At 43.6% G+C, this 27,127-nt stretch overlaps 1 protein-coding gene across 1 annotated transcript in view; it reads right to left on the reverse strand.

Annotated features, from left to right (window-relative positions):
- The window catches only part of LOC124795819 (neprilysin-1-like), a 307,752-nt gene that overhangs the window by 61,232 nt on the left and 219,393 nt on the right, over positions 1 to 27,127 (reverse strand). The window contains exon 8 of the mRNA XM_047259900.1: positions 26,774 to 26,898. Within this exon, the coding sequence (XP_047115856.1) occupies positions 26,774 to 26,898 (125 nt within the window). The remainder of the gene's footprint in view (positions 1 to 26,773; positions 26,899 to 27,127) is intronic.

Genomic DNA, 27,127 nt, shown 5'->3' on the forward strand with positions numbered 1-27,127 from the left:
CTGTCGGAGTGGAACCCCTGGAAGACAGTTTGGAACAACTTCCCGGTTCATTCCATGGCAGTGACTTCTTCTTGGGATAAACTCACAAATAATTTTATCCCCACTGCATCGGATTTGGGTCAGTGACACAGACAAATGTAATAAATGTCTTGTTACTGATACCATGCGGCATTTTGTACAGTTCGTGATTGCTGGTGATGGCGGAGTCGATCACTTGGCGTTTTGCCAGTAGAGGTAGGGCTGTAAATGTGGAAGCGTGTGGGTAATGTGGAAACGTCTAGTATCTGGCCTGCAGAGTGCTGCTCTGTAGTGGGGCAGCCAGAAATTGTTGCAATAGTTCCTATTTGTCACGGTAGAGGGTTAGAAGTCAGTTGAGCAACAGACGCCGTGACAGTGATACAATTTACGTTCGCGCATTTTCTAAACCTTTTTCGAGGTAAGTTGTGCTATTATATTTATCTATATACTTTGTAGTTATCTTTATTTACGTCTGATAGCTTATAAAGGGAGGTGCATAAAATGTTTTAGCAGTCCTTTGTCAACCTTAAATGGATAGTTGCTTAATGTAATCTACCTAAATTTAAAATGGTCATTGTGTAGGTAATGTGGAAGCATACATACGATGGCATTGTCGAAACGTTTCCACAATACCAACATCAAATACATTACTTCTAATACGTTTTGCGTCTGTTTCTAGATTCCACGAAAGCTAACTGATCGGAAACCAAGAGCTATTGTGAAGAAGTGAGATGCTGGAAACATGATTAAGGCTATAATAGCCTTAGTGGGGTTAAGAAGAGCAGTAAAATCTTTCAGTGTACCTCAGACGACACTTCAAAGGTTTGTGTATAGTGATATGTCACCTGAAAAATGTGTTTGTTTGAGACTTGGACGTAAGCTTGTTCTACCCGATGCTATTGAGAAACACTTGGTGCAGTATCTCACTGAAATGGATAAAACATAAGGTCAACATCGTTGTCAAATACCTCATCAAATACGTGTGTGTCTCCACAAGATATCACGCCAGTCCCTCCTCTAAAGAGGACGGTTTCCAACAGAGGTCGTAAGCCAGGTACGTCAGCTGTTTTGACATCTTCGCCTTATAAAACACGCCTTGAAGACTTCTTACTGAAGGATAAACAGAAGCTTCCTAAAGCACCTGCCAAAAGCAAGAAAAAACGTGAAGCTCCTCCTAGAAAACCGTGCAAAAAACGGCTTAAGTTATCTGAGGATTCAGATGAAGAGCCCAATGCACCAACTGTCTCTTCAGGCGAGTAACATTTGGATCTCGCAGTTGGGGAAGAAAAACCTACTGAAGAAGATGCAGTTTGTATTTTTTGTGAAGGCGCATTTTCCAAAGACATTCGGGGAGAATTGTAGATTAAGTGTGTAGTGTGTGAGGAGTGGCTCTTTGTGTGCTGGAAATGAAGGAGATATTTACATACGCGATTTTTGCAAGTGAACTTCGCTTATGAAGCATTTTTCTAATATAGTTGCGTTAAAATTTTTTTATATAATTTAAATTTGATATAAAATAAAATAGTTTCTAACATTTTCAACAGTTTTCGTTTGAAGTTGTCAGTTTCCCACAATTTTAAGGCGTTTCCACATACCCGCACTTCTTGAAAAATTAGTGAGTTTTTGTGCAAGCAGAATATGTTTTTTAATTTTTAATATATTTTTTGTGTTTTATAATATTACATTCATTGCTAAAACATTATGAATTAGCTTTGGCTAATTTTTGAAGCTGAAAAAGAAATAAACATTTCTTTTATACAGCAAAAACAAACTAGGTTTCCATATTTACGCCCCTATCTCTACCATATAAGCACTCTGCATACGGATGCAGCCGGCAGTTGCCCCGCTTTCGGGACTCACTATACCAAAACGTTCACCCTTAAGTTTTATCGGCAGCGTATCGGCTGAGTTGGAATGCGGGTACCTGAGGCTTGTGGTGGCATGCTCTGTTACACAACTGGATAAAAACACTCATGCGAAAGATGACTCGGGTAGTGGACAAGCAACGGTACGGATTTACCGTAAAAAGGTGCAGTGGATAAATTTTTGCGTTAGAGGGCTCGTGTTGGAGAGTTCGCTTATGGGGCTGAGTGTAACTTCCTTTATATTAGAATTTCACACTGCCTATTAAAATAAAAAAGTGGTAAACTACGTGCCTGGAATCAGAGAGGTCGAGAGATCGAATGTCGGTCCGACTATGGACTTTTCACTCTTTGTTTTAACCTAGCCTTCACGTCTCTACGACGTGAGAAGTCGCAAAAAACAACACGAGTTGGAAAAGTTAAGAAAGCTACGGACACGCAAGTCACTGAAATGGCGTCCAATCTTAAGATGTGGAATAGGGCACTGAGGCACAGAAAATTATTATTATTATTATTATTATTATTATTATCTATGGACATAATTTTATGCGGACTCTCAGTGCTTGAGTCCTACTCGCATTTGTCCGGTTTTATTACACCAAGCCGACACAAAACAGGGGATTTCAGATTTTGAACGTATAGTAAGACGAGCAGCATGTATGGTATGTTAAAACCTAGCTGTCAAACGGAAGCTTAACGAAGCGAAAAACAGAGTAACGAGAGCAATGGGAGACGTGTTCGATGGCTTTGAAAGTAAAATTTTGTCAACCGATCCGAGTAAAAACCCTACAAGGTTTTGGTCTTACGTGAAATCATAGGCACTAACAGATTCTAAATCCACTATTCATTCATTCAGTAACAATATTGGCACCGAAACGGAAGATAACATGGAGAAGGTCGGAATTCCGAATTCGGTCTTCCGAAATTGTTTCACCGCGGAAGATCGTAACACGTTCTCTCCTTTCAACCAGCGCACGAACATCCAAATGGTATGTACTGAAATAACCGATTGTGGAACAGAAAAGCAATTACAGTCGCTCAATAGTGGAATGGCATCATGGCCAGATGAGATACACACAGGATTCTACGACGATTAGGCAAAAGAAATTGCTTTCCTTCTAGCAGCAGTTTATCGTGAATCGCTTGTGCAACTAAGGGTTCCCAGCGACTGGAAAAAAGTGAAGATCTTTCTCGTTTCCAAGAAGGGCCGTAGGACAGATGCACATGATTATAGGCATACCAGCGTAGAAACCTGGCGTTACCCAGGTACACAGTGTGATCAAAGTATCCGCACACCCCCAAAGACATGATTTTTCATATTAGGTGCATTGTGCTGCCACTTACTGCGAGGTACTCCTTATCAGCGACCTCAGTAGTCATTAGACATCGTGAGAGAGCAGAATAGTTCGCTCCACGGATCTCACTGACTTCGAACGTGGTCAGGTAATTGGGTGTCACTTGTGTCATACGTCTGTACTCGAGATTTCCACACTCCTAAACACTCCTAAGAGATAGTGAAGTGGAAGCGTGAAGGGACACGTACAGCACAAAAGCGTACAGACCGACCTCGTCGTTGATTGGCAGAGACCGTCGACAATTGAAGAGGGTCGTAATGTGTAATAGACAGACGTCTATCCAGACGTCACACAGGAATTCCAAACTGCATCAGGATCCACTGCAAGTACTATGACAGTTAGGTGGAAGGTGAGAAAACTTGGATTTCATGGTCGAGCGCCTTCTCACAAGCCACACATCACGCCGGTAAATGCTAAACGACGCCTTGCTTGGTGTAAGGATCGTTAACCTTGGACGATTGACCAGTGGAAAAATGTTATGTGGAGTGACGAATCATGGTACACAATGTGGCGATCTGGTGTTAGGGTGTGGGTATGGCGAATACCCGGTGAACAACATCTGCCAGAGTGTGTAGTGCCAACAGTAAAATTCGGAGGCGGTGGTGTTACGGTGTGATGGTGTTTTTCATGGAGGGGGCTTGTACCCCTTGTTGTTTTGCGTGGCACTATTACAGCACAGGCCTACATTAATGTTTCAAGCGCCGGCCGGTGTGGCCGAGCGGTTCTAGGCGCTTCAGACTGGAACAGCGCGACCGCTACGGTCGCAGGTTCTAGTCCTGCCTCGGGGATGGATGTGTGTGATGTCCTTAGGTTAGTTAGGTTTAAGTAGTTCTAAGTTCTAGGGGACTGATGACCTCAGATGTTAAGTCCCATAGTGCTACGAGCCATTTGAATCTTTTTTTTTTGTTTTTTGTTTGTTTGATGTTTTAAGCACCTTCTTGCTTCCCACTGTTGAAGAGCAATTCGAGAATAGTGATTGCATCTTTCAACACTATCGAGCACCTTTTCATAATGCAGGCTTGTGGCGGAGTGGTTACGCGACAATAGCATCCCTGTAAAGGACTGGCCTGCACAGAGTCCTGACCTGAATCCTATAGAACACCTTCGGCATATTTTGGAACGCTGACTTCGTGCCATGCCTCACCGACCGACATCGATATCTCTCCTCAATGAACCATATTGAATTCCAGCACTATCGATGGAGGGCGGCACCAACTTGTAAGTCATTTTCAGCCAGGTGTCCGGATACTTTTGATCACATAGTCCTATTTATTTAGAGCTGTGCGTCCACGCCCGCACCAGGCAGCGTCCGGCCTTGTGCTTAAGTTTTATGACGTATCTCCTGAATTATGAGTTGTACAATGATATAATTTTGTAAGTACATTCACCGGCATATGTAAATACTGACTGAAAAGTTTGTTGCGAAAGAAGTTAATAGCAACGAAGCAATAAATTTAAAAGTGATGAATTTAAAGGTCAGATACGATGCGGCAGTTTTTCACGCATCTCACTCTTTGCGACGTCATATTTCCTGAATTACCTGTAGTACAATTATGTAATATCTTAGGTGGATTCAGCGCCATATGTGGATACTGTGTGCGAAATTTATTGGAGTTAGAGTTAGTAGCATAGAAGTAATAATTTTAAACGCCATGCATAGTGCGTAAGTTTTTTCTGCATCTCTTGTATCAGACGTCAGGTCTCCTGAGCTATGAGCCCTAGAATGATATAATTTTGTACTTTAATTCAGTGATATACGTGCTTACTGTCTGTAAAATGCTTCCCGAATACAGTTAGTAGTATAGAGATAATAAATTGTAACGCCAAGGGTCATAACGTGATTTTATTGCACGAAAAGCGGAAATGTAGTACCTGATAAATATTTTTTCTTTCATAATTTTGTAGGGGTTGTCAACGAGAAAAAAGATCTTAAAGGTATGAAATATTTAAAGTTTGTGGCAAGTCGCCAAGTACTCTGATTCTCAAATAGTACGTCAATAAAGTTTGGGAATTAACGCGTCGCGGGCTACGCTACTTTTTCACGCCCACTCGTTTGATAGGTGGGTGGTTCTTAACTCCATGGCCAGTGTTGCGTGACAGTATGTGTGTACCAAGTTTGGTTGAAATCGGCTCAGCCGTTCAGGACGAGACACACACACGCACGTGCGCGCACACACACACACACACACACACACACACACACAGACACACACACACACACGCACGCACACACACACATTTTTGTAATATGTATGCACATCGTTGACATCAATCTTTTGAAGAATTATGGACCATGTTTAATGCTCAAGAATTATTACTTTTGGAGAACGAAAATCTCTTCTATAAAAGTCAACAAGGTTCTCGTAAACAGAGATCTTGCGAAAGTCATCTCGTTGTGTTCCTTCCTGAGATCCATAGCGCTGTAGCCAATGGTGCTCAGATGATGCCGCGTTCCTTCACTGCCGTTTAATGAAAAAAAAAAAAAAGAGCTTATCGGGTATCGAGCCACATTTGTGACTGCATTCAAGACTTCCTTTCGGACAGAACTCAACACGTTGTCCTTAACGGGACAAAATCGACAGATGTTAAGATATTTTCCGGATGTGATAGGACATTTACAGATGATACAGTAGAAAGCGTCGGAAGCTCTTTAGAATTCCTTGCACATGATGCGGTTGTCTACAGAAAAGTAGCAACGCCAGAAGACAGTATCGATTTGCAGAATGACCTACGAAGGGTTGACGAATGATGCAGGCTCTGGGAGTTGATCCCGAACGTAAATAAAAGTTACATGTTGCGCATTGATGACAAATTTCAGTAAAATATATAAGATAAACTGTCTAGAGCGTGCGGTGGGGTGGGGTTGGTCGCCTGTGTTGTTAACGCTATCGTTCAATCAACCTACCTCGGTAGGGTTCTTGCCGATGTCCCTTCACTCTGTGGTAGCAGATACGTGCTAGGCAGCGTAAAGCAGCGTTGATGAAATCACCACCTAACATCTACCACACAGAGGCCGCGTAACTCGAGTTGAAAGTCAGTTCCTGAAAGTTCATGATTAAAAAATCGGGCGTTCGGGATATTCAATATTCTTGCAGAAAAGCGTTTAAAATTAGATTAACTCCGTTTTTTTCATTTATATTGAAACCTATGAAATGGCTATTAAATCCGTATTTAATGTGGTGAAAAGCTATCATTGAAAGTTCACCGTCTGTATAACAAGTATTCACTCAGAAAGCAGCCAGAATTTTAGCAAGTCCGACCCGACTAATTTTCACGTTCTACCAGTCACAGACCCACAACTATTCGCGAGTTAAACAGTCAGTCGTATCAGTGGTCTTCTTCGTAAGAAGTGCTGGCCAAAACACTCCATACAGAGAATGAAACACGCCACCGGAGTTGTTCCTACGACCAGAAAATTCACACGCTCACTTCTCTCAAACTATTTAACTTAGAAACACCAAACTTTCATTAAAATGTTTGTAACTTCAGTCACGATATGTTCGAACTGAAGAACTGAAATTAGCTCACTATTTCCTCATGTTACAGAGGTTTTTTTTTTTTTTTTTTTTTTTTTTTTTTTTTTTTTAAGAAAGGAGCGATCAACATCGTGTTATCCGTAGGCCGGCTAGCAAGCCACTCTCTCGAGGTTCTCTCCTCGCTGCACACTCCTCTATTCGTGTGGGAACAGCTTAATTCTGATTGGCTGTTGATCTAAACGACCCATCAGAACGTTCCTTCCTATACATTCTCGCGGCAAATCTTGCCTCATCCAATCACTAATTTGATAGTAATTAATATAAGCAAAACTTCAATTTCTTGTATTATGTTTAATCAAAATAAGCAAAGTGCGAAATATTCTTCAAATTGATAAATAAACTTATTCCGCCTATAACATCCGTTCTGGCTGTTTTTATACAAAAGCATGCACACATAGACATACGTTACCCGAATCGTGGTTGCAACGTAACTTTCTCATGGTTAGTTTGTACAAGGTTTTACTTAAAGTGAAATATTAAACTTTAACGTATGTCCCACATACACTCTCTCAATCATTCTCACGTACTCACACAACAAAATATAGTCAAATAATAATTTTGACCGATTTTTGTATTACGTAATGCAAAGTGACTAAAGTTTTAGTAAGAAAATTCTAATTAAATGAAGTGGAATGACCTCATACAGCTAACAGTAGGTAAAGCAGATGCCAGATTGAGTTTCACAGAATCTCAAGGAAATGTAACTCACTCACGAAGGAAGGAAGTGGCTAATAACACGCCTGCTCATCCGATTCTTGGGTACTGTTCATCCAAAATAGGATCCTTACTAGGTAGGACTGATAAAAGAGGTGGAGAAGGTCCAACGAAGAGCGGCGCGTTTAGTCACGGGATCGTTTAGTCGGCGCGAGAGCGGTACAGAGATGCTCAACAAACTTGAGTGGTAATCGTTAGAACAGAGTCGTTGTGCATCACGGAAAGGTCAACTATTGAAATTTCGAGAGAACATTTCCCTGGAAAATGTGGACGACATAGTACTTCCTGCAACATACATCTCGCGACATGACCACAACGACAAAATTCGAGACGCTTACCAATAATTATTCTTACCACTTTCCATTCACGTGTGGAACAGAGAAGGAGGGATCAGTTAGTGGTACCGGATGTACCCTCTACCACAAGCCGTTAGGTGGCTTGCAGAGTACAATGTAGATGTAGATGTACCTAACCAAGCAGAAGTACCTAACCAAGCCGAGCAAAGATGTAGGTCTTAAAGGAGAAGGCAACGGTGGAAGAACGCCCACGATCTAATATAAGTAGTAAATTAAATAAATAATGTACATACGTATTGTATTTGTTTCTCTGAAAGTAAATGAACTGTGTTCGTTTGAAAAAGCACATTTCGTAATGTGCAAGATTCTAGTTTCGAGATCAAATCTGGGACACTACTACAATTTGTGCCACGTAATTGTAATCTCGTATTAAGGTTTGTTTGTGGTAAGATGCGAAACAGCATGAAAAATAGTACAGGGTTATACATAAGTAACTCTGCACTTTCGGCTGAGGACTGCACAAAAGTTGCACGACACACAGAAACCAACAGATATCAGTGGACAGAGGATCTGTCAAAGTTTTTAAATCACTTTACTGGTGCTCAGTATGGGCGCAGTTTGTGACACCGGAAACGTCAGTAAATGTACTATCCATTAAAATCACTCACATGAATTGCCCGGAATAGCGTAACATGAGCCCGCTTTGAAGATTTCTTCACTAAGCTATCTATCTGCAGGCGTAAACTAATTCGAAGAGACAATACTGAGCTGGTGTTCCGACACGCCTGACCCTGGTGGAACTACGCCAGGCCGCTTATTTCGAATCGAAACTCGGAGAGATGCTCTGTTCATTGATACGTGTCATTTTGCTGTATGTCCTCTAGTTTTTGTGCAGTCATCTTTTGAAACTGTGGAAGTACTAATGCATAACCCTGCGTTAATGTAAACTAGTGCTCATGGAGTCACATTAATAGGGAAAACTGTGACGGGTATTAATCAGAGTTACAGTGTTCTCGGAGCTGAAGTACTGCAGGGAGCCTCAGAAAGGAGGGTGCAATTCTGTGAGTGCATTTCTTGTGCTCCGCAATCTCTGATATGGCTAGCTACTATGTATGGCTCCGCAACGACATGACATCACTCTGTGGTGCTGTATTTGTTCACAACGCCTTCCACTCTGACCAGTCACCGAGTGAACAACGACAGGGCAACAACAAAAACTTGTCATGTTCTTCTAAATTCATTTGTGTCCGCTAGCAAGCAGATTATAGCCCAGAAAAACAGCCTCTCTTTTCTAATTCAAGCTCATATTTTAGCTAAATCGCGCCAGTATTTTCTATAGTCTCATAGCATAAGAAAAGTAGATACAAAGGAGAAAAATCTGGTCAAGTCCTTCAAAGGACGGACACCTCCCTATCCCAGCGTTTATCTATAGTACAACATCCGCACTTTTCACGATTTGAAAAATTTAATTATTTTTACTTTGTGGTCGATTGTTCTCCGTCTCCACAGTCTCCAGTTTAACTGCGGGAGGGAAGTCATTTACGCCATCTGTCTGAGAATTGCGTAAACTTTGTTCTGGGTGTCATCACACACTGACGGAAATACACTCCTGGAAATTGAAATAAGAACACCGTGAATTCATTGTCCCAGGAAGGGGAAACTTTATTGACACATTCCTGGGGTCAGATACATCACATGATCACACTGACAGAACCACAGGCACATAGACACAGGCAACAGAGCATGCACAATGTCGGCAATAGTACAGTGTATATCCACCTTTCGCAGCAATGCAGGCTGCTATTCTCCCATGGAGACGATCGTAGAGATGCTGGATGTAGTCCTGTGGAACGGCTTGCCATGCCATTTCCACCTGGCGCCTCAGTTGGACCAGCGTTCGTGCTGGACGTGCAGACCGCGTGAGACGACGCTTCATCCAGTCCCAAACATGCTCAATGGGGGACAGATCCGGAGATCTTGCTGGCCAGGGTAGTTGACTTACACCTTCTAGAGCACGTTGGGTGGCATGGGATACATGCGGACGTGCATTGTCCTGTTGGAACAGCAAGTTCCCTTGCCGGTCTAGGAATGGTAGAACGATGGGTTCGATGACGGTTTGGATGTACCGTGCACTATTCAGTGTCCCCTCGACGATCACCAGTGGTGTACGGCCAGTGTAGGAGATCGCTCCCCACACCATGATGCCGGGTGTTGGCCCTGTGTGCCTCGGTCGTATGCAGTCCTGATTGTGGCACTCACCTGCACGGCGCCAAATACGCATACGACCATCATTGGCACCAAGGCAGAAGCGACTCTCATCGCTGAAGACGACACGTCTCCATTCGTCCCTCCATTCACGCCTGTCGCGACACCACTGGAGGCGGGCTGCACGATGTTGGGGCGTTAGCGGAAGACGGCCTAACGGTGTGCGGGACCGTAGCCCAGCTTCATGGAGACGGTTGCGAATGGTCCTCGCCGATACCCCAGGAGCAACAGTGTCCCTAATTTGCTGGGAAGTGGCGGTGCGGTCCCCTACGGCACTGCATAGGATCCTACGGTCTTGGCGTGCATCCGTGCGTCGCTGCGGTCCGGTCCCAGGTCGACGGGCACGTGCACCTTCCGCCGACCACTGGCGACAACATCGATGTACTGTGGAGACCTCACGCCCCACGTGTTGAGCAATTCGGCGGTACGTCCACCCGGCCTCCCGCATGCCCACTATACGCCCTCGCTCAAAGTCCGTCAACTGCACATACGGTTCACGTCCACGCTGTCGCGGCACGCTACCAGTGTTAAAGACTGCGATGGAGCTCCGTATGCCACGGCAAACTGGCTGACACTGACGGCGGCGGTGCACAAATGCTGCGCAGCTAGTGCCATTCGACGGCCAACACCGCGGTTCCTGGTGTGTCCGCTGTGCCGTGCGTGTGATCATTGCTTGTACAGCCCTCTCGCAATGTCCGGAGCAAGTATGTTGGGTCTGACACACCGGTGACAATGTGTTCTTTTTTCCATTTCCAGGAGTGTAGAAAATGTTACACTTAAAGCACCAACCCGATATTTATCAAATTATCTGAAGAATCATATTTCTTCTTCTTTTGCTACTGCCTTTGTCCCGCATCGTGCGCAAGGTCGCCAGGGTTAAGTACGGATTTAGCATGGTTAATTTTAAAGGGTGGCGTCACTAATTTCCTGTCTTATTTACCCGTGAGCGACAGCAGCAGCAGGTATCGATAAGTGCACTGTCGTACTATCTCTGGAGCGACCGATAGTATTTCCGGGTCGTCGCGTGTCTGGTACTCAGTTGGAGGAGTTCGGATCTGGAGTACTTGGAACGCGGCAGAAGTGCAGTCGGGACGTAACAGCAGTCGGGGACGGACCGCTAGGGAGGCGCGGACAGACAGGACTCGCCTACACAGGATGAACCGTCCGACGGACGGAGCTAGCAGCGGGATCGACCATTGGTCGGTCGTTCAGTTGGTCGCCTCTTTGGGCGACGAGTGTTTGGTCTTTTGACCGTTTCTGGGCCTCGTCACTGGGTCATCTTGCTGGACGTGGCTCGGTTCCTTGCTGTGCGGAGACGCCGTGGCCAATGGGCAAGAGTTACCTCTGCATGATTAGGTATGAGCCAGTGTGTCCGGATCGGCGTGTCTCCCAGTTCCGGACGGACATCGGATAGTGTCGGGTTGGAGTTGCAGTGAGCTCCGGATAGTCAGGACTCTAACGACCGTTGCTGACACACATGGTTTGAGTGCCAACGACCTTGGTTGGTTTTTGGTCGGTCGTCTGGTATGACGACGTGTGTTTTGTCACCGACCGTCTTTCGGTTTTGTGTGTGTGTCGGCCCGTGATTTGTTCTAGTTGTTAATCAGTGATTCGTTTAACGAATGTTCGAGTCCTAGCGGCAGTGTTTCGTGGAACACTGTGCACCCTGTGTCAGTTCGACTGAGCAAAGCTTTAAATGCTGTAATGTTGTCTGTGTACTGCAGGAGCCAGTTGGCCGGTTGGGACAGAGCAGCGAGTGAGTGTTTTCTTACCGTGTTCATGCTGTCCGCCACGGCGTGTAGTTCCACAGCCGTTTCGATGTTAGTGTATGTCAGTACTTTTGTGCCTTGGCTTATCAACACAATATTTGAAGACGAGTGTTACTCGTCTCTTCGCCTCGCTGGCATTTTGGTTGTAGTGCCGTTGGTCTGGTGACCGAAATCAGGTAGTTGGTTGGTTCGCCGGCTGTCTATTGGTTGGGTTGCCTTCCGATTAAGAGACTGTTGGTCAGGCTGCCTGTCTCGCCTAAACGGGCGTTACTGTTACAATTCCAGGCCGACCCTTGGAACTTCTGAGCGCCGTTCCGTGTCTGTTACATAGTAACTTCCGTGTTTGAGTTTTAGTTATTTGGCTGATGCGCGGCCTTCAGCCGACTTTTATATATCCTGAATTAATGTTCTTGTCTTGCCCTTAAGACATACGGTTGTGATGTTTTGTATGGCGCCTTCAGCCGAATTTGCTTCAATTGTTTTAAGATTAGTTCTTCTGCCGTTGGATTGAAACACTTCTTATTGCTTAATATGCGACTTCCAGCCACGTTCCATTAAAATTAAAGTGCTAATACCTTCAGCCTGTTTAGATTGAAGATTTAGAAAATATTTTTGGTGACCCCTCAGAAGAACCTTCTATATCAATTTCTTACTTAGGTCTTGCGTCTTGGATTTTGAGTGTGGCCTTCAGAAAATCTAAAGTTAATCAAAGGAGATCCATTACAACTTTGAGTGTTTTAGTTTCTTGTGTGATATTGTGTGTGGACAAATAAAGTTTGTATGTTGAGTGCAACTGACAGCAACCTCATTTTGGCCCCTTTCCACAACCTAACCCGCTCTGGCCTGCTAGCCAAGGCATTTCAGTGTAACTGAGGCGGGGCGTGGGGGCCAGCACGGTATTCACTTAGTGGGATGTGGAAAACCGTCTAAAAAGTACAGCCTGGCTGGCCGACACACCGGGCCTCGTCGTTAATCCGCAGGGCGCATTCGATCTGTGGTCGGCGCTCCTACCCGAGTCCAGGAAGCAACGCATTAGCACTCTCGGCTAACCTGGTGGGTATCTGAAGAATCATACAACGAGTGTTAAAGCACTTCCACAGATCTCGAAATTCGGTGCTTTTGGATCTTATGATGTCGTCTACAGACGGATTCGTGTCCATCTGGTTACCACAGTCAGAAGAGAGACTCATCACTAACATGGTAGAATGTTGTTCTATGCCCCAAATGACTCTAGCTCAGCACCATGCAATGGTCTGTTGTCTCTGGCATGATGTTCGCGCAGGACGAAAGCTCAACTCAGCTTCCAGTAATCTGTTCCCGACGGTTCTTTCGGCGCGCTGGATGTAACATCTGCCCGTATTTCAGCAATTATCATCCATCTGTTCGCCAGAGCCAGTCCAGCAGTCTTAGGATGGTGCCGGAAGGATCCGTCCTATTTTTCTTGCCATACTATTGGCGTTAAATCCATCTCATCACTCGTCCTACAGTCATTACACGACAGCCAACAGTCAGTGCGATCTGTCGCTGTGATATTCCAATATCCATCTTACCGATGATTCGATGTTTCGTGAAGTCAGAAAGATAAAGATGATTTACACTTGAGATCTTCTGGCCATGCTGCGTTACGATTTCAACGTACAAGTTCTAGAAACTTTACGTACACCCAACAGCCATTATGTGTACTATTTTTCTATAGCAAAGCATTTCTTGGGCTTCGTGCTTCAATGGGTAAAAACTGATCCCTTATAGGATCACTTTGTCTGTCTGTCTGTCTGTCTGTCTGTCTGACTGACTGTTAAGACGCCCGTTTCTCAGAAACAAGTAGAGACATCAAGTTGAAATTTACGTCAGGTATTTAGATTTACTGTGGTTTGCCGTTGTAAAAAACGTAAACAGATAAGTCGATACAGCGAAACGATATGACCGTACTTGTCAGGTGAGCCGTGGCGGCTTTAATTTAGGCGGGCACAGCACTCCTTTATCGCCATTAAGTACCTGGGTTGCCGTAATCGATCCGATCATTTGTTGGGAGCTAGGATCTTTGGTCGAGACGTGAGTTGTTGGTTTGGCGGGCTCTAGTAAGGACAGTTAGCTAGAGGTACGTGGCTGGCAAGTTATTGGTTTTGGGGATCTCCTGCTCTCCGATACGGGAATCGAGAAGCCACGAGTGTTTAAATCGATCGGGGGCAAACCTCGCCAGTGGCTTAAGGATTGGCAACGGCGAGTTCCGGAAGACCAGCGGACGTCGCGTGCAACCTGTCCGGCAAGTTCCCGGCCTACTCTGCAAGCTTAAATTTTACGGCACCTCGAAGACGGCCTGTGCCGATTGGAGGCAATAACACCCCGGCTTGAAATCCTGGAAGTCGCGGCTCCTTCACATCTAAGTGGAGTTAAGAGTTTTTACCTTTTTTGGTTTTTAGATATTTGATACTGTAAGACTACGTCTCTGTTAATGTGGAGTTGTAACTTGTTATATTAACGCGCCTCCAAGTGATTGTGTGCATGATCATCGATCAGTGTAAATAATCGCAACTTGTTGTTACAGGCCATATTCCGTGCAAGTGGACGAGTATTCTCTGTTTTACGTTGACTTGACGAAATTACAATCGTAACACAATTTGTGTCGGAAGGTCGGAAGCAAGAAACCCTTCGTAGATGACTGTGCCTTAATCATTGCATCAGCAGGCGCTGATATTTCGTCTTGTACTTTAAAAGTAATTTTAACGAGCTTATTAGTGGTGGTGGTAAGTTCCCATGGGACCGAACTGCTGAGGTCATCGGTCCCTAGGCTTACACACTAGTTAGTCTAACTTAAACTAACTTACGCTAAGGATAATACACATAACCACGCCCGATGGAGGACTCTAAACTCCAACGGGGAGCCACGCGAACCGTGGCAAGGCGTCTCAGATTTCGCGGCTATCCCTCGCGGTTTGTTTTCGTACTTCAAGTAGAATACAGAGGTGTGCATAAAAGTGTGTTGTGAGAAACGCATAGTGTTGCAGAACATCTATAAAGTAGACGAAAATTATCAGTGTCTTAAACAGAAAAACAACGATGTGCTAGCAGACGGCATTTCCCGGTGTAAGCGAGAAAGCAGCTGAAAAATCTCCACCACTGATGATGCTTTACCTCAATAAAGCGAAACGCGTCTCGTGAAACAATCACCCATTTTTGTAGTTGCAACCACGAACGAAAAGTACCCTCGTGAATTATAAAGTAACTACGGATAGTATGGCCACACAAATGAAGAGCCTATGATGTATATCAGAATAACCTCTAAGTGTTGCTAACTAACTAATTAACTAACAATACGTAGTAAGGTCGTTAAATTATGAGCCTGGGCGCATAACGGCGGTGTGGTGCAGTAGAGCGCATAGATCGCAGCGACTTGTACCTGGTTTATAAGTTTCTCGTTCCAGCAAGAGATGATTGAGTGTGAGCACTGCAATCACAACTGCGGTCGTCGTAGTGACGGTGATTTCACAGCTCGCGTCAGAACTAGAGTATGTCGCAACGGACAAACATACAGTTCTGCCAGAAATTAGGCAAATCGCTGCCGAAACGTTTCAAATGATGCAGCAAGGTTAGGGTGACGGCACTCTGAGTGGCAGGGTTGTGTCTAGGCGGCTCCGACGTTTTTCGCAAAGGGCAGTTTGGAGGATGATGTGCGTACTAGTTGGCGGCAAACGGTTCGAGCTGAAAGCAAGATTGAAGAGGTTGCAATGCTGAGCGCGCCAACAGCTTCCAAACGACAGACGATCTCGTAGCAGTAGTAGAGTCAGCCGTGGTAGGTGCTACAATATTCTGACCAATGACAGCATGTCGCATGTTTCTCAACATGATGTGCCAATATTCTGACGCAAGAACAAAGCTACTATTGCGTGACGGTTAGTGAGGACCTGATCAGCAGTGTCGACATTTCTGAACCAGATCATAATTGCAGGCAAACCACGGTGGTTGCTGTACGATCCGCAACTGAAGCGACAATCCGCCACCTGCAAAACGCCGATATTGTCGCGGTAGAACAGAAACGATACAACAAGTACAAAGACCAGGTGCTGATTGAACTGATTTTTGATAAAAATGGAATTGTTCATATGGAATTCATCCCAGATGGTGAAATGGTAAACAAAATCCGCTACAAGGACATTCTTGTCCATATACGCGGTTCACTACGTCACAAGATTAGATTAGATTAGCTTTTCGTTCCGTAGATCCGTGCTGAGGAGATCCTCGTGGATGTGGAACATGCCAATTTATTTTTTTTAAGCTGAAATAACAATACTAATAGTATGAATATATGCAATACATCATTTGTTTCTATTAAAAAATTCGTCAATGGAGCAGAAGGAGTTGGTCACTAGTAAGTCTTTCAGGCTCCTTTTAAACTGATCTTTATTTGTAACTAAATTTTTTATGTTTACTGGCAAATTATTGAAGATGCGTGTTCCTGAGTAGTGGACTCCTTTTTGAACTAAAGTAAGTGCTTTTAAGTCCTTGTGCAGATCAGTTTTGTTCCTGGTATTGTATGCATGAACTGAGCTGTTTGTTGGAAAAAGAGATATATTATTTAGGACAAATTTCATTAATGAGTAACTGAGAGGCAGTAGTTAGTATACCCAGTTCTTTGAAGAAGTTTCTACAGGACGTCCGTGAATTTACTCCACAAATAATGCATTTTACACGCTTTTGGACTCTGAAAACTTTTGTTTGACTTGAAGAGTTACCCCAAAATATTATACCATACGACATTATGGGATGAAAATGGGCAAACTATGAAAGCTTTTTCATTTTTATGTCGCCTATGTCTGCTACACGTAACGTAACGTGTATCCACAGGACATATGGCCTGTAATTGAAGAAGTGTCATGATGATCTCTCCATTGGCAAAAGATTCCGGAATAGTCCCCCATTCGGATCTCCGGGAGGGGACTGCCAAGGGGGAGGTTACCACGAGAAAAAGATTGAATAATCAACGAAAGGATAACGTTCTACGAGTCGGGGCGTGGAATGTCAGAAACTTGAACGTGGTAGGGAAACTAGAAAATCTGAAAAGGGAAATGCAAAGGCTCAATCTAGATATAGTAGGGGTCAATGAAGTGAAGTGGAAGGAAGACAAGGATTTCTGGTCAGATGAGTATCGGGTAATATCAAGAGCAGCAGAAAATGGTATAACAGGTGTAGGATTCGTTATGAATAGGAAGGTAGGGCAGAGTGTGTGTTACTATGAACAGTTCAGTGACCGGGTTGTTCTAATCAGAATCGACAGCAGACCAACACCGACAACGATAGTTCAGGTATACATGCCGACGTCGCAAGCTGAAGATGAACAGATAGAGAAAGTGTATGAGGATATTGAAAGGGTAATGCAGTATGTAAAGGGGGACGAAAATGTAATAGTCATGGGCGACTGGAATGCAGTTGTAGGGGAAGGAGTAGAAGAAAAGGTTACAGGAGAATATGGGCTTTGGACAAGGAATGAAAGAGGAGAAAGACTAATTGAGTTCTGTAACAAGTTTCAGCTAGTAATAGCGAATACCCTGTTCAAGAATCACAAGAGGAGGAGGTATACTTGGAAAAGGCCGGGAGATACGGGAAGATTTCAGTTAGATTACATCATGGTCAGACACAGATTCCGAAATCAGATACTGATTGTAAGGCGTACCCAGGAGCAGATATAGACTCAGATCACAATATAGTAGTGATGAAGAGTAGGCTGAAGTTCAAGACAGTAGTCAGGAAGAATCAATACGCAAAGAAGTGGGATACGGAAGTACTAAGGAATGACGAGATACGTTTGAAGTTCTCTAACGCTATAGATACAGCAATAAGGAATAGCGCAGTAGGCAGTACAGTTGAAGAGGAATGGACATCTCTAAAAAGGGCCATCACAGAAGTTGGGAAGGAAAACATAGGTACAAAGAAGGTAGCTGCGAAAAAACCATGGGTAACAGAAGAAATACTTCAGTTGATTGATGAAAGGAGGAAGTACAAACATGTTCCGGGGAAATCGGAATACAAAATACAAGTCGCTGAGGAATGAAATAAATAGGAAGTGCAGGGAAGCAAAGACGAAATGGCTGCAGGAAATATGTGAAGACATCGAAAAAGATATGATTGTTGGAAGGACAGACTCAGCATACAGGAAAGTCAAAACAACCTTTGGTGACATTGAAAGCAACGGTGGTAACATTAAGAGTGCAACGGGAATTCCACTGTTAAATGCAGAGGAGAGAGCAGATAGGTGGAAAGAATACACTGAAAGCCTCTATGAGCGTGAAGATTTGTCTGATGTGATACAAGAAGAAACAGGAGTCGATTTAGAAGAGATAGGGGATCCAGTATTAGAATCGGAATTTAAAAGAGCTTTGGAGGACTTACGGTCAAATAAGGCAGAAGGGATAGATAACATTCCATCAGAATTTCTAAAATCATTGGGGGAAGTGGCAACAAAACGACTATTCACGTTGGTGTGTAGAATATATGAGTCTGGCGACATACTATCTGACTTTCGGAAAAGCATCATCCACACAATTCCGAAGACGGCAAAAGCTGACAAGTGCGAGAATTATCGCACAATCAGCTTAACAGCTCGTGCATCAAAGCTGCTTACAAAAATAATATACAGAAGTATGGAAAAGAAAATTGAGAATGCGCTAGGTGACGATCAGTTTGGCTTTAGGAAAAGTAAAGGGACGAGAGAGGCAATTCTGACGTTACGGCTAATAATGGAAGCAAGGCTAAAGAAAAATCAAGGCACTTTCATAGGATTTGTCGACCTGGAAAAAGCGTTCGACAATATAAAATGGTGCAAGCTGTTAGAGATTCTGAAAAAAGTAGGGGTAAGCTATAGGGAGAGACGGGTCATATACGATATGTACAACAACCAAGAGGGAATAATAAGAGTGGACGATCAAGAACGAAGTGCTCGTATTAAGAAGGGTGTAAGACAAGGCTGTAGCCTATCGCTCCTACTCTTCAATCTGTATATCGAGGAAGCAATGATGGAAATAAAAGAAAGGTTCAGGAGTGGAATTAAAATATAAGGTGAAAGGATATCAATGATACGATTCGCTGATGACATTGCTATCCTGAGTGAAAGTGAAGAAGAATTAAATGATCTGCTGAGCGGAATGAACAGTATAATGAGTACACAGTATGGTTTGAGAGTAAATCGGAGAAAGACGAAGGTAATGAGAAGTAGTAGAAATAAGAACAGTGAGAAACTTAACATCAGGATTGATGGTCGCGAAGTCAATGAAGTTAAGGAATTCTGCTACCTAGGCAGTAAAATGACCAATGACGGACGAAGCAAGGAGGACATCAAAAGCAGACTCGCTATGGCAAAAAAGGCATTTCTGGCCAAGAGAAGTCTACTAATATCAAATACCGGCCTTAATTTGAGGAAGAAATTTCTGAGGATGTACGTCTGGAGTACAGCATTGTATGGTAGTGAAACATGGACTGTGGGAAAACCGGAACAGAGGAGAATCGAAGCATTTGAGATGTGGTGCTATAGACGAATGTTGAAAATTAGGTGGACTGATAAGGTAAGGAATGAGGAGGTTCTACGCAGAATCGGAGAGGAAAACACTGATAAGGAGAAGGGACAGGATGATAGGACATCTGCTAAGACATGATGAATGACTTCCATGGTACTAGAGGGAGCTCTAGAGGGCAAAAACTGTAGAGGAAGACAGAGATTGGAATACGTCAAGCAAATAATTGAGTACGTAGGTTGCAAGTGCTACTGTGAGATGAAAAGGTTAGCACAGTAAAGGAATTCGTGGCGGGCCGCATAAAACCAGTCAGTAGACTGATGACAAGAAAAAAGTCTGCTAACACTCGAATTGCAAATACAGATTTGTTAAGGCGTTTCTGCAGTTCTGTGGTGTGCTCTTCCCAACTGAATTTATTATCAAGTTGTAATCCCAGGAATTTGAGACTGTCAACCTCTTCTGTCTGCTCTTCTTCGTATTTTATGCATATGCTGGGTGGAAACCTGTTACACGTTCTGATTTGCATATAGTAAGTCTTTTCGAAGTTTAATGTCAGTGAGTTGGCTTTAAACCATTTATTAATATCCATGAAAATATCATTAGCAGATCTTTCTAGAACTACACTTGATATACTATTTATTGCAATACTTTTGTCATCTGCAAACAAAACGAACTCTGCTTCTGGCAGTGTAACTGATGAGAGATAATTAATGTACACAAGAAAAAGCAATGGCCCTAAGATGGATCCTTGTGGGACACCACATGTAATTTCTTCCCATTCTGATGATGACTGATGACTTAATTCACTAGTCCGTTGCACTGACACCCTTTGTTTCCTGTTAGTGAGGTATGACTTGAACCATTTTGCAGTACTGCCTGTGACACCACAGAATTCTAATTTACTTAAAAGGATGTTGTGGTTCACACAATCAAATGCCTTTGACAAATCACAGAAAATACCTGCTGCTTGTAATTTGTTATTTAATGAATTAAGTACATTTTCACTGTGGGTGTAAATAGCCTTCTCGATATCAGAACCCTTCAGAAATCCAAACTGTGTTCTTGATAATATGTTATCTGTGGTCAGATGGTTGAGCGTCCTGAGCTTTGGCGTGGGAGGATTTGGCTGTTGCTACACGACGACGATCCTGCCCGTCGCTCTGTCCTCCTCCAAGAAGAACCAGCGAGACAACAGGTCACCGTTTTGTCACACCCTCGTAATCACTTGGTCACGCATAATGTGATTTTTGTTTCTTGCTCTGTATCTATGTAACAGCGTGAGTTGCCCCACTCCTAAGTGGACGTAAACTTTATGATTGCCACAAGAGGAGCAAACATGTTTCGGTGGTGCGTCCAGAAGCTATACAGACGTTATCAGATGTGCTTTTCGGCCAGCTGCGACTGTCTGGGGAAGGCTGTAACCTGTTTAAATGTAAGGCGTTGTCGTGTGGCCATCAGACCAAAAGCTAATTTTTAAAAAAGACGAAGAAAAAATGTGCGTCTCGTTACGTGGCATATTGTGAGACATTCTTGTGGGTGCCTACTCTCTAGGCGTCAGTCTCAAAACAAAATCACTGCAGTAGTATGTCAGCAGAAATGTAGTTGTGCATTTTAAAGTGAATTACAAAAAGATTTCCCTTGTCTTGCGATGGAATTTCGATGCATGAGAAGTTACTGATGTGGTACCATCTGTCACAGAGAAGTAAGACGTCGTGCAGGAAACGGCGCATAAGTGGTTATCGTTATTAGTGGTTCTGCACGCAGCCAGGTGGTCTGAGGAACTCCAACGCACACCATTATCGCCCAGATTGATAACACTTCCGTTACTAAAAAACAGAAGACGTTCAATTCTCATTGCTTATGAAAAAGCAGGCATGTTCAGTATACTTGAAGGACTTAAACTCCTGGAGATATATTTAAAGATGAGCCTGAATACGGCAGTTAAGACTTCCAATGTGTACGTGTACAATACAATGCTGCACAGTTAGGCGAGATTACAGAATATGCACAGAAACAGATGAAAGGAGACGATTTAAGCACTTTCGTAGATGGTAAGTGTGCTGGCCATTTTTAGCGTGTTTTTATACCGCTTTTAACCCTTAGAAGCGCGGATCCGCTTGCATGAGTGGGGGGCAGCCGCGCCAATTTTGCGATACTTATCCTGAAATTATGACCTGAAAAGCTCGTGCGCGTCACGATAACCACGACATTCAGTAATTCAGACTGGAGTGAAATAATAATAGCGCTACTGATTATTGTTTAACGCAACGTAATGTGTGAAGGACTGCCCAACAAAATTCACAGCGTATATTTTGGGCCCCCCCCCCCCCCCCCCAAGCAAAGCGCTCCTGGGTCTTTAACGCTGATTCTTATTTGGCTGTTTTCGGAAAATACATGTAATAAAATGGAAAACCTACAGCCGTCCTTATTATATGGTTACCAGTTTCGGTGCTTCAGTACACTACCTTCAAGCCTTAATTGACGCTGAAGGGATTAACTACAATCGTAAACACGTTTCCATCAGTGACCAACATTCATGAACTGGTTTTCGCATACTACCTGTAATAATTATGTTGTTTCACCAACCATTGATAGGTGTTGGTTGGAGACACAACGTCGTTGTTACAGGGAGTCTGCGAAAACCAATTCACAGATGTTGACCACTGATCGGATCACGTTTACGATTGTAGTTAACCTCGTCAACGTAAGTTAAGGCCTCAAGATGGTGGCGTAAGGCGTCGAAACTGGTAGCTACATAATTAATAACATCGTAATGACAGCTGTAGAGGTTCCATTATATAACATATGTGGACGGCCGAAGTCCCTCAAACCTCTAATCAGTAGTATTTTAAACATAGCTGCATAACAGCAACGGTTTCACGTAATAAAATTATAAACAGCCGACCAGTTGCAATGGATAAAGAAATTCTTTACCTAGGTTTCGACAAATATAAATTTGTCTTCTTCAGAAGGTAACAATTTTACATTAGTCCTTATTAATGAAATATTGTTACCTTCTGAAGAAGACAAATTTATATTTGTCGAAACCTAAGTAAAGAATTTCTTTATCCATTGCAACTGGTCGGCTGTTCATAATTTTATTATCTAATCAGAAGGATGGACATACGAGTACAAAAATCTCTCATCTTACGCGACTCAAGAAATTATATCAAAACACTATGCTTCCACAGATTATTCGCCTGTCTTAGCTATTTTTTATTTTCCTGTGTTCCCACTTCAACGTCACAGGAGATTTAACTTATGCATGTAAATGGTAAAAAAAATTTGCGACAGATCTGCTTCGCCATAGAACTATACTTCTCCTCGTCTTTAGAATCCACATATCAAACCTTCTATCCCCTGTCTTGTTAAATCTTGATACATTTATGATCCAACGTCTGAAAAATTCTTCAGGCATTTAAAATCGCCGTCCTGTTAACAGTATTTTTACGCTGCAAATAAATACAAGACTCCTAAAAAACATTGCCGACACGCACGGATTTTGAAGCCTGCTGCAAGTAAATGTCTAAATTTGATCGGATACCGGTGTGTTGTCACCATAAGATGAAAAATCGACGTAGATATTGTTCGAAGTGACACATCTCTCAATAGCAAATTTTGTTGTCCGTCTAGAGTTAAACTACATATCACGACTGCGTATATGAACAGTTTATAACAGAGTTTCCGAGGGTCCAAAATGGAGATAAGATTTACGACACGTATGCCACAAGGACGTCGTTCGTGTGATGGCAGGCTTCAGCGCGACCCCTCCTCGATGCCGGCACACGTTCAAAGCTCCCAGGCGTCTTCCTGGTTCGTTGACAAACGCCCATAAAGGGTTCCCGGAGATCATCGTCACTATCAACAAACGTGAAGTACACAAATTGCTGCGGGTGCTAGTCGAGACACCAGGAAGGTCGTGGTACTGACGAGGAAAGAAATATACGTTTTTTGTGAAGATATTATTTACCGCTTCTTAGATACCCTTAGTGAAGATAAAATCAAACGACGTCAGTTTATCTTTATCTAATTTACGCTACATTTGTAGTGACACGAAATAAACGCAGGCTTAATCATTAATAGTATTATAATACTGGCGTGACTGCGCTTGTGCATACGTCGTCTCGGAGAAACTATTGCTTTCCGGACCTGTGTGTATTAGGATTATACACTTTTATTGCCCTTTTCGTTTGTACGTATAACAGTCAAACGTCCTGCACAATTTTACAATTTAGTCTTGTAGTCAATTTACTCAGGTGCGACGATGGGTCTGTCGAGCCGAAACCAGCGTTAAATTTTGAAATATGTGAAAGCTAGACGGCGAAACAACTAATTGATAAATCATTGATCGCGGATTTTTTCCAAAAAGAAAGTATGTCTGTTTTACAACATCGCTCAATATACTTTAAAAATCTCTCAGAATGCATATCTAGACTCCCCTTATGGAAATGAAAACATTCCCGTTTTATTTCTAACGTATCTGCAGACAGTTTCTTTTTTTAAGTGATACAGTAACATCTCAACGAAATGTATTCATATGGTGACGTAATTTGTTGAGGATATGTTCACACTGAGGAATATTTTGTGAAAGTTGTTGAATAAAAAATATTTCTTACAAATTCTCTTAAGGAAAGCGTAAATCATACGCACTCACCGGCTCTAGAATATCTCTATCTGGTACCGTGACACACAACTTTTAGTTCCCCCAGCTTAAGCCAAACAGTAGCATCTATGGCGATCGATGATGAATCTCAGTGACACTCATCACTGATGCAGTAAATACCAGTATTTGGACAACAGCCTTTCTACCCCAAAGTAAAGTTATCCAAGATGGCGGCGATGACGTCACCCAAGATGGCGGATTTTGGGGGGAAGTTTGAATTTTTGCGGGAAACTGCCACGCCCCCCTCTCCCAGAAATATGGTGGGAAGTTCAAATTCCAACATGATAATGCGTCACGCCTAGGAAAATGGCAGGAAAAAGGGACATGTCTTTATTATGCAACCAATTTCAAGCACGTGTGTTCGCCACGATCTCTAGAGCCCAACTGACTTAGTTCATATCGTCATCAGGAGAGAGCACCGCTGTGACGCATGAGCGTGTGCAAGTTACGATATGCATCCTGGCTCCATCCCTCTGCATTGCCGAAATCTGCTGAACAGGATTCTTGTACTTATTCCACCTACACTCCTCCATTATCATACCCTTCCATACATGATGTAATGAACTGTGGGTACAGTCCTCCCTCGAATATCTACATGTAACGCAGCTATTGAAAGCTGCACAATTATTTCGATGATCGAACACATGACGATGGTCTGACAAGGACTGCTCAGCGAAGACTGAATGTGCACCGCCAATTCCGGTCATCTGAGTGGTGAAAAAAAAAATGCCGCCATCTTGGATAACGGTACTTGCATCAACAGCTGACGTCAAGACAGCGCCCTCTGTGTACCAAGCCATGTGGTGGATACACTGGGTGCAGCCATCTTGAGTGACGTCACGGTCGCCATCTTGGATGACGTCACGGCGTGGACCTCTGATGGCACGGATATGAACTAAGTCAGTTGCAGTCCAGACTCAGTGGCGAACACACATGCTTGAAACGGGTTAAATGATAAAGTCATGTCCCTTCTTCCTGCCATTTTCCTAGGTGTGACACATTATCATGTTGGAATTTGAACTTCCCACCATTTTTCTGGGAGAGGGGGGCGTGACTCTTTCCCGCCAAAATTCAATCCTCCTGCCAAATTCCGCCATCTTGGATGACGTCATCGCCTCCATCTTCAATAATGGTACTTTGGGGTAGAAAGCCTGTTGTCCCAATACTGTTACCATCAAGATCTTTCTGGACCATGATCATATGGTAGAGATAATATAGTAGTCAATTTCAAGCAATTTATTGCAAGGTTTGAGCCAATCTCAGACACACAAGAAAATTCTGAACAAGAAAACTCCCTCTTTCTACCTGCATGATGTGTTGTCGCTACTTGATGAATAGCTGCGGCGATATATATAGAAGAAACTGGATTTTTGAATAAAACGTTCTCGGTTTCCAGCCGCATCAATTCGAATAAAACCCTCGAGCTTTCGTTGGCCATCTCCGCCATCGTCGTCAGGAGTTCACTGAACTCAGTGAAAGACTCCGAGGACACACATCTGGATTTTTGGGCTACATTGTAGGAAATGACTGCTCTAACCCACACTTGTTACTCGTTTTTCTCATCCTGAAGCATCAAAGAAAAAATTATTCCCTGTATGATCAATGGCAAATGTGAAATTATACGTTCAAGGATATTAGTAACGTAGACTGACGTGACAAGAGTCACGGCATATCTTCTAATGTAATGTCAGACCTCCTTTTGCCTGGCGTAGTGCAGCAGTTCTACGTGGTATGGACTCAACAGGTCACAGGAATTCCCCTGCAGAAATACCGGTCTACGCTGCCTTTACAGCCGTCCATAGTGGTAAAAGTGTTGCCGATGCAGGATTTTTTGCACTAACTGGCCTCTCGATTATGTCCCATAAATCTTCCATGGAATTCAAGTCGGGAGATTTGGGTGGCCAAATCATTCTCTCGAATTGTCCAGAATCGCGAAAACTGTGGTCTGGAGACATGGCGCATGCTTACGCGTTCAACGTCTGTTCACTCCCGTTGTGATGTTTTTAACTATGGGACTTAACTTCTGAGGTCATCAGACCCCTAGAACTTAGAACTACTTAAACCTAACTAACCTAAGGACATCACACATATCCATGCCCGAGGCAGGATTCGAACCTGCGACCGTAGCGGGCGCGCGGTTCCAGACTGTAGTGCCTAGAAGCGCTGGGCCACTCCGGCCGGCGTCGTGAAGTCATATCCACGTAACAAACCTTTTCACATGAATCCCCTGAGTACAAATGGCAGCTCCGAAAATGCAGTGCGCTTTTATACCTTGTGTCCGCGATAATAGCGCCGTCTGTATATTTGCGGATCTCTATCTCAGGAAATGATAATTAAAACAAGACCTTAAGCTGCCGACAGGCGTTGACCTACATCAACGGGGACCGTTCAAAATGTGTGCCCCGACCGGTACTCGAACCCGGGGTCTCCTGCTTACATGGCAGACGCTCTATCCACCTGAGCCACAGAGGGCACAAATGATAGGGCGACTGCAGGGATTTATCCCTTGTACGCTCCCCGTGAGACCCACACTCCCAACTTAATGTCCACGCACTACATTCGTAGTTCCCCTGCCCATTACACTCATTACTCGCGGCAGACAGTATTAGTCTTACCGAGTCCCGTAAGAGTTCCGGCAATGCGTGTGCATCCGCACAGAAGGAGGTCAGTGGCCGGTTAGCCTTAACTTTATGGCATATTTATCTCAGGACTTTTGTCACCTCAGTGTAGTTAAAAGTGTTTTGGATTTTTGGTGATGGATACCTCTGATTAAAAGAGCAGCTCCTTACTTACCTCTTGGAGAATCGAATCAAGGTGCTGTGCAGACGGGACAGGTAGTCCGGAGCCGCCACGTAGAACAGCTCAGAGTCCGAGAAGTTGGCCGAGAACACCGCCTCTAGCAGCGACCTCCAGTCCAGCTGCAACACGCGCCGGTACCGGCGTCAAACGCTGCATCCGGACATACATCATAATTTCATTGGCAGATGTAATTCTCAGTGCCACATGTTTCAATGGACATTTCCCTTGAGCAAATTTAAATCATGACCTCAAACCTGACATCATACCCATTAATGAGTATGAAATTTGCTGCCAAACACGACACGCAGTTCTAAGATTGTGTACATACTTGCAAGGTAAACAATACTC

This window comes from Schistocerca piceifrons, chromosome 4 (assembly GCF_021461385.2).
Source record: "Schistocerca piceifrons isolate TAMUIC-IGC-003096 chromosome 4, iqSchPice1.1, whole genome shotgun sequence".
NCBI lineage: Eukaryota > Metazoa > Arthropoda > Insecta > Orthoptera > Acrididae > Schistocerca > Schistocerca piceifrons.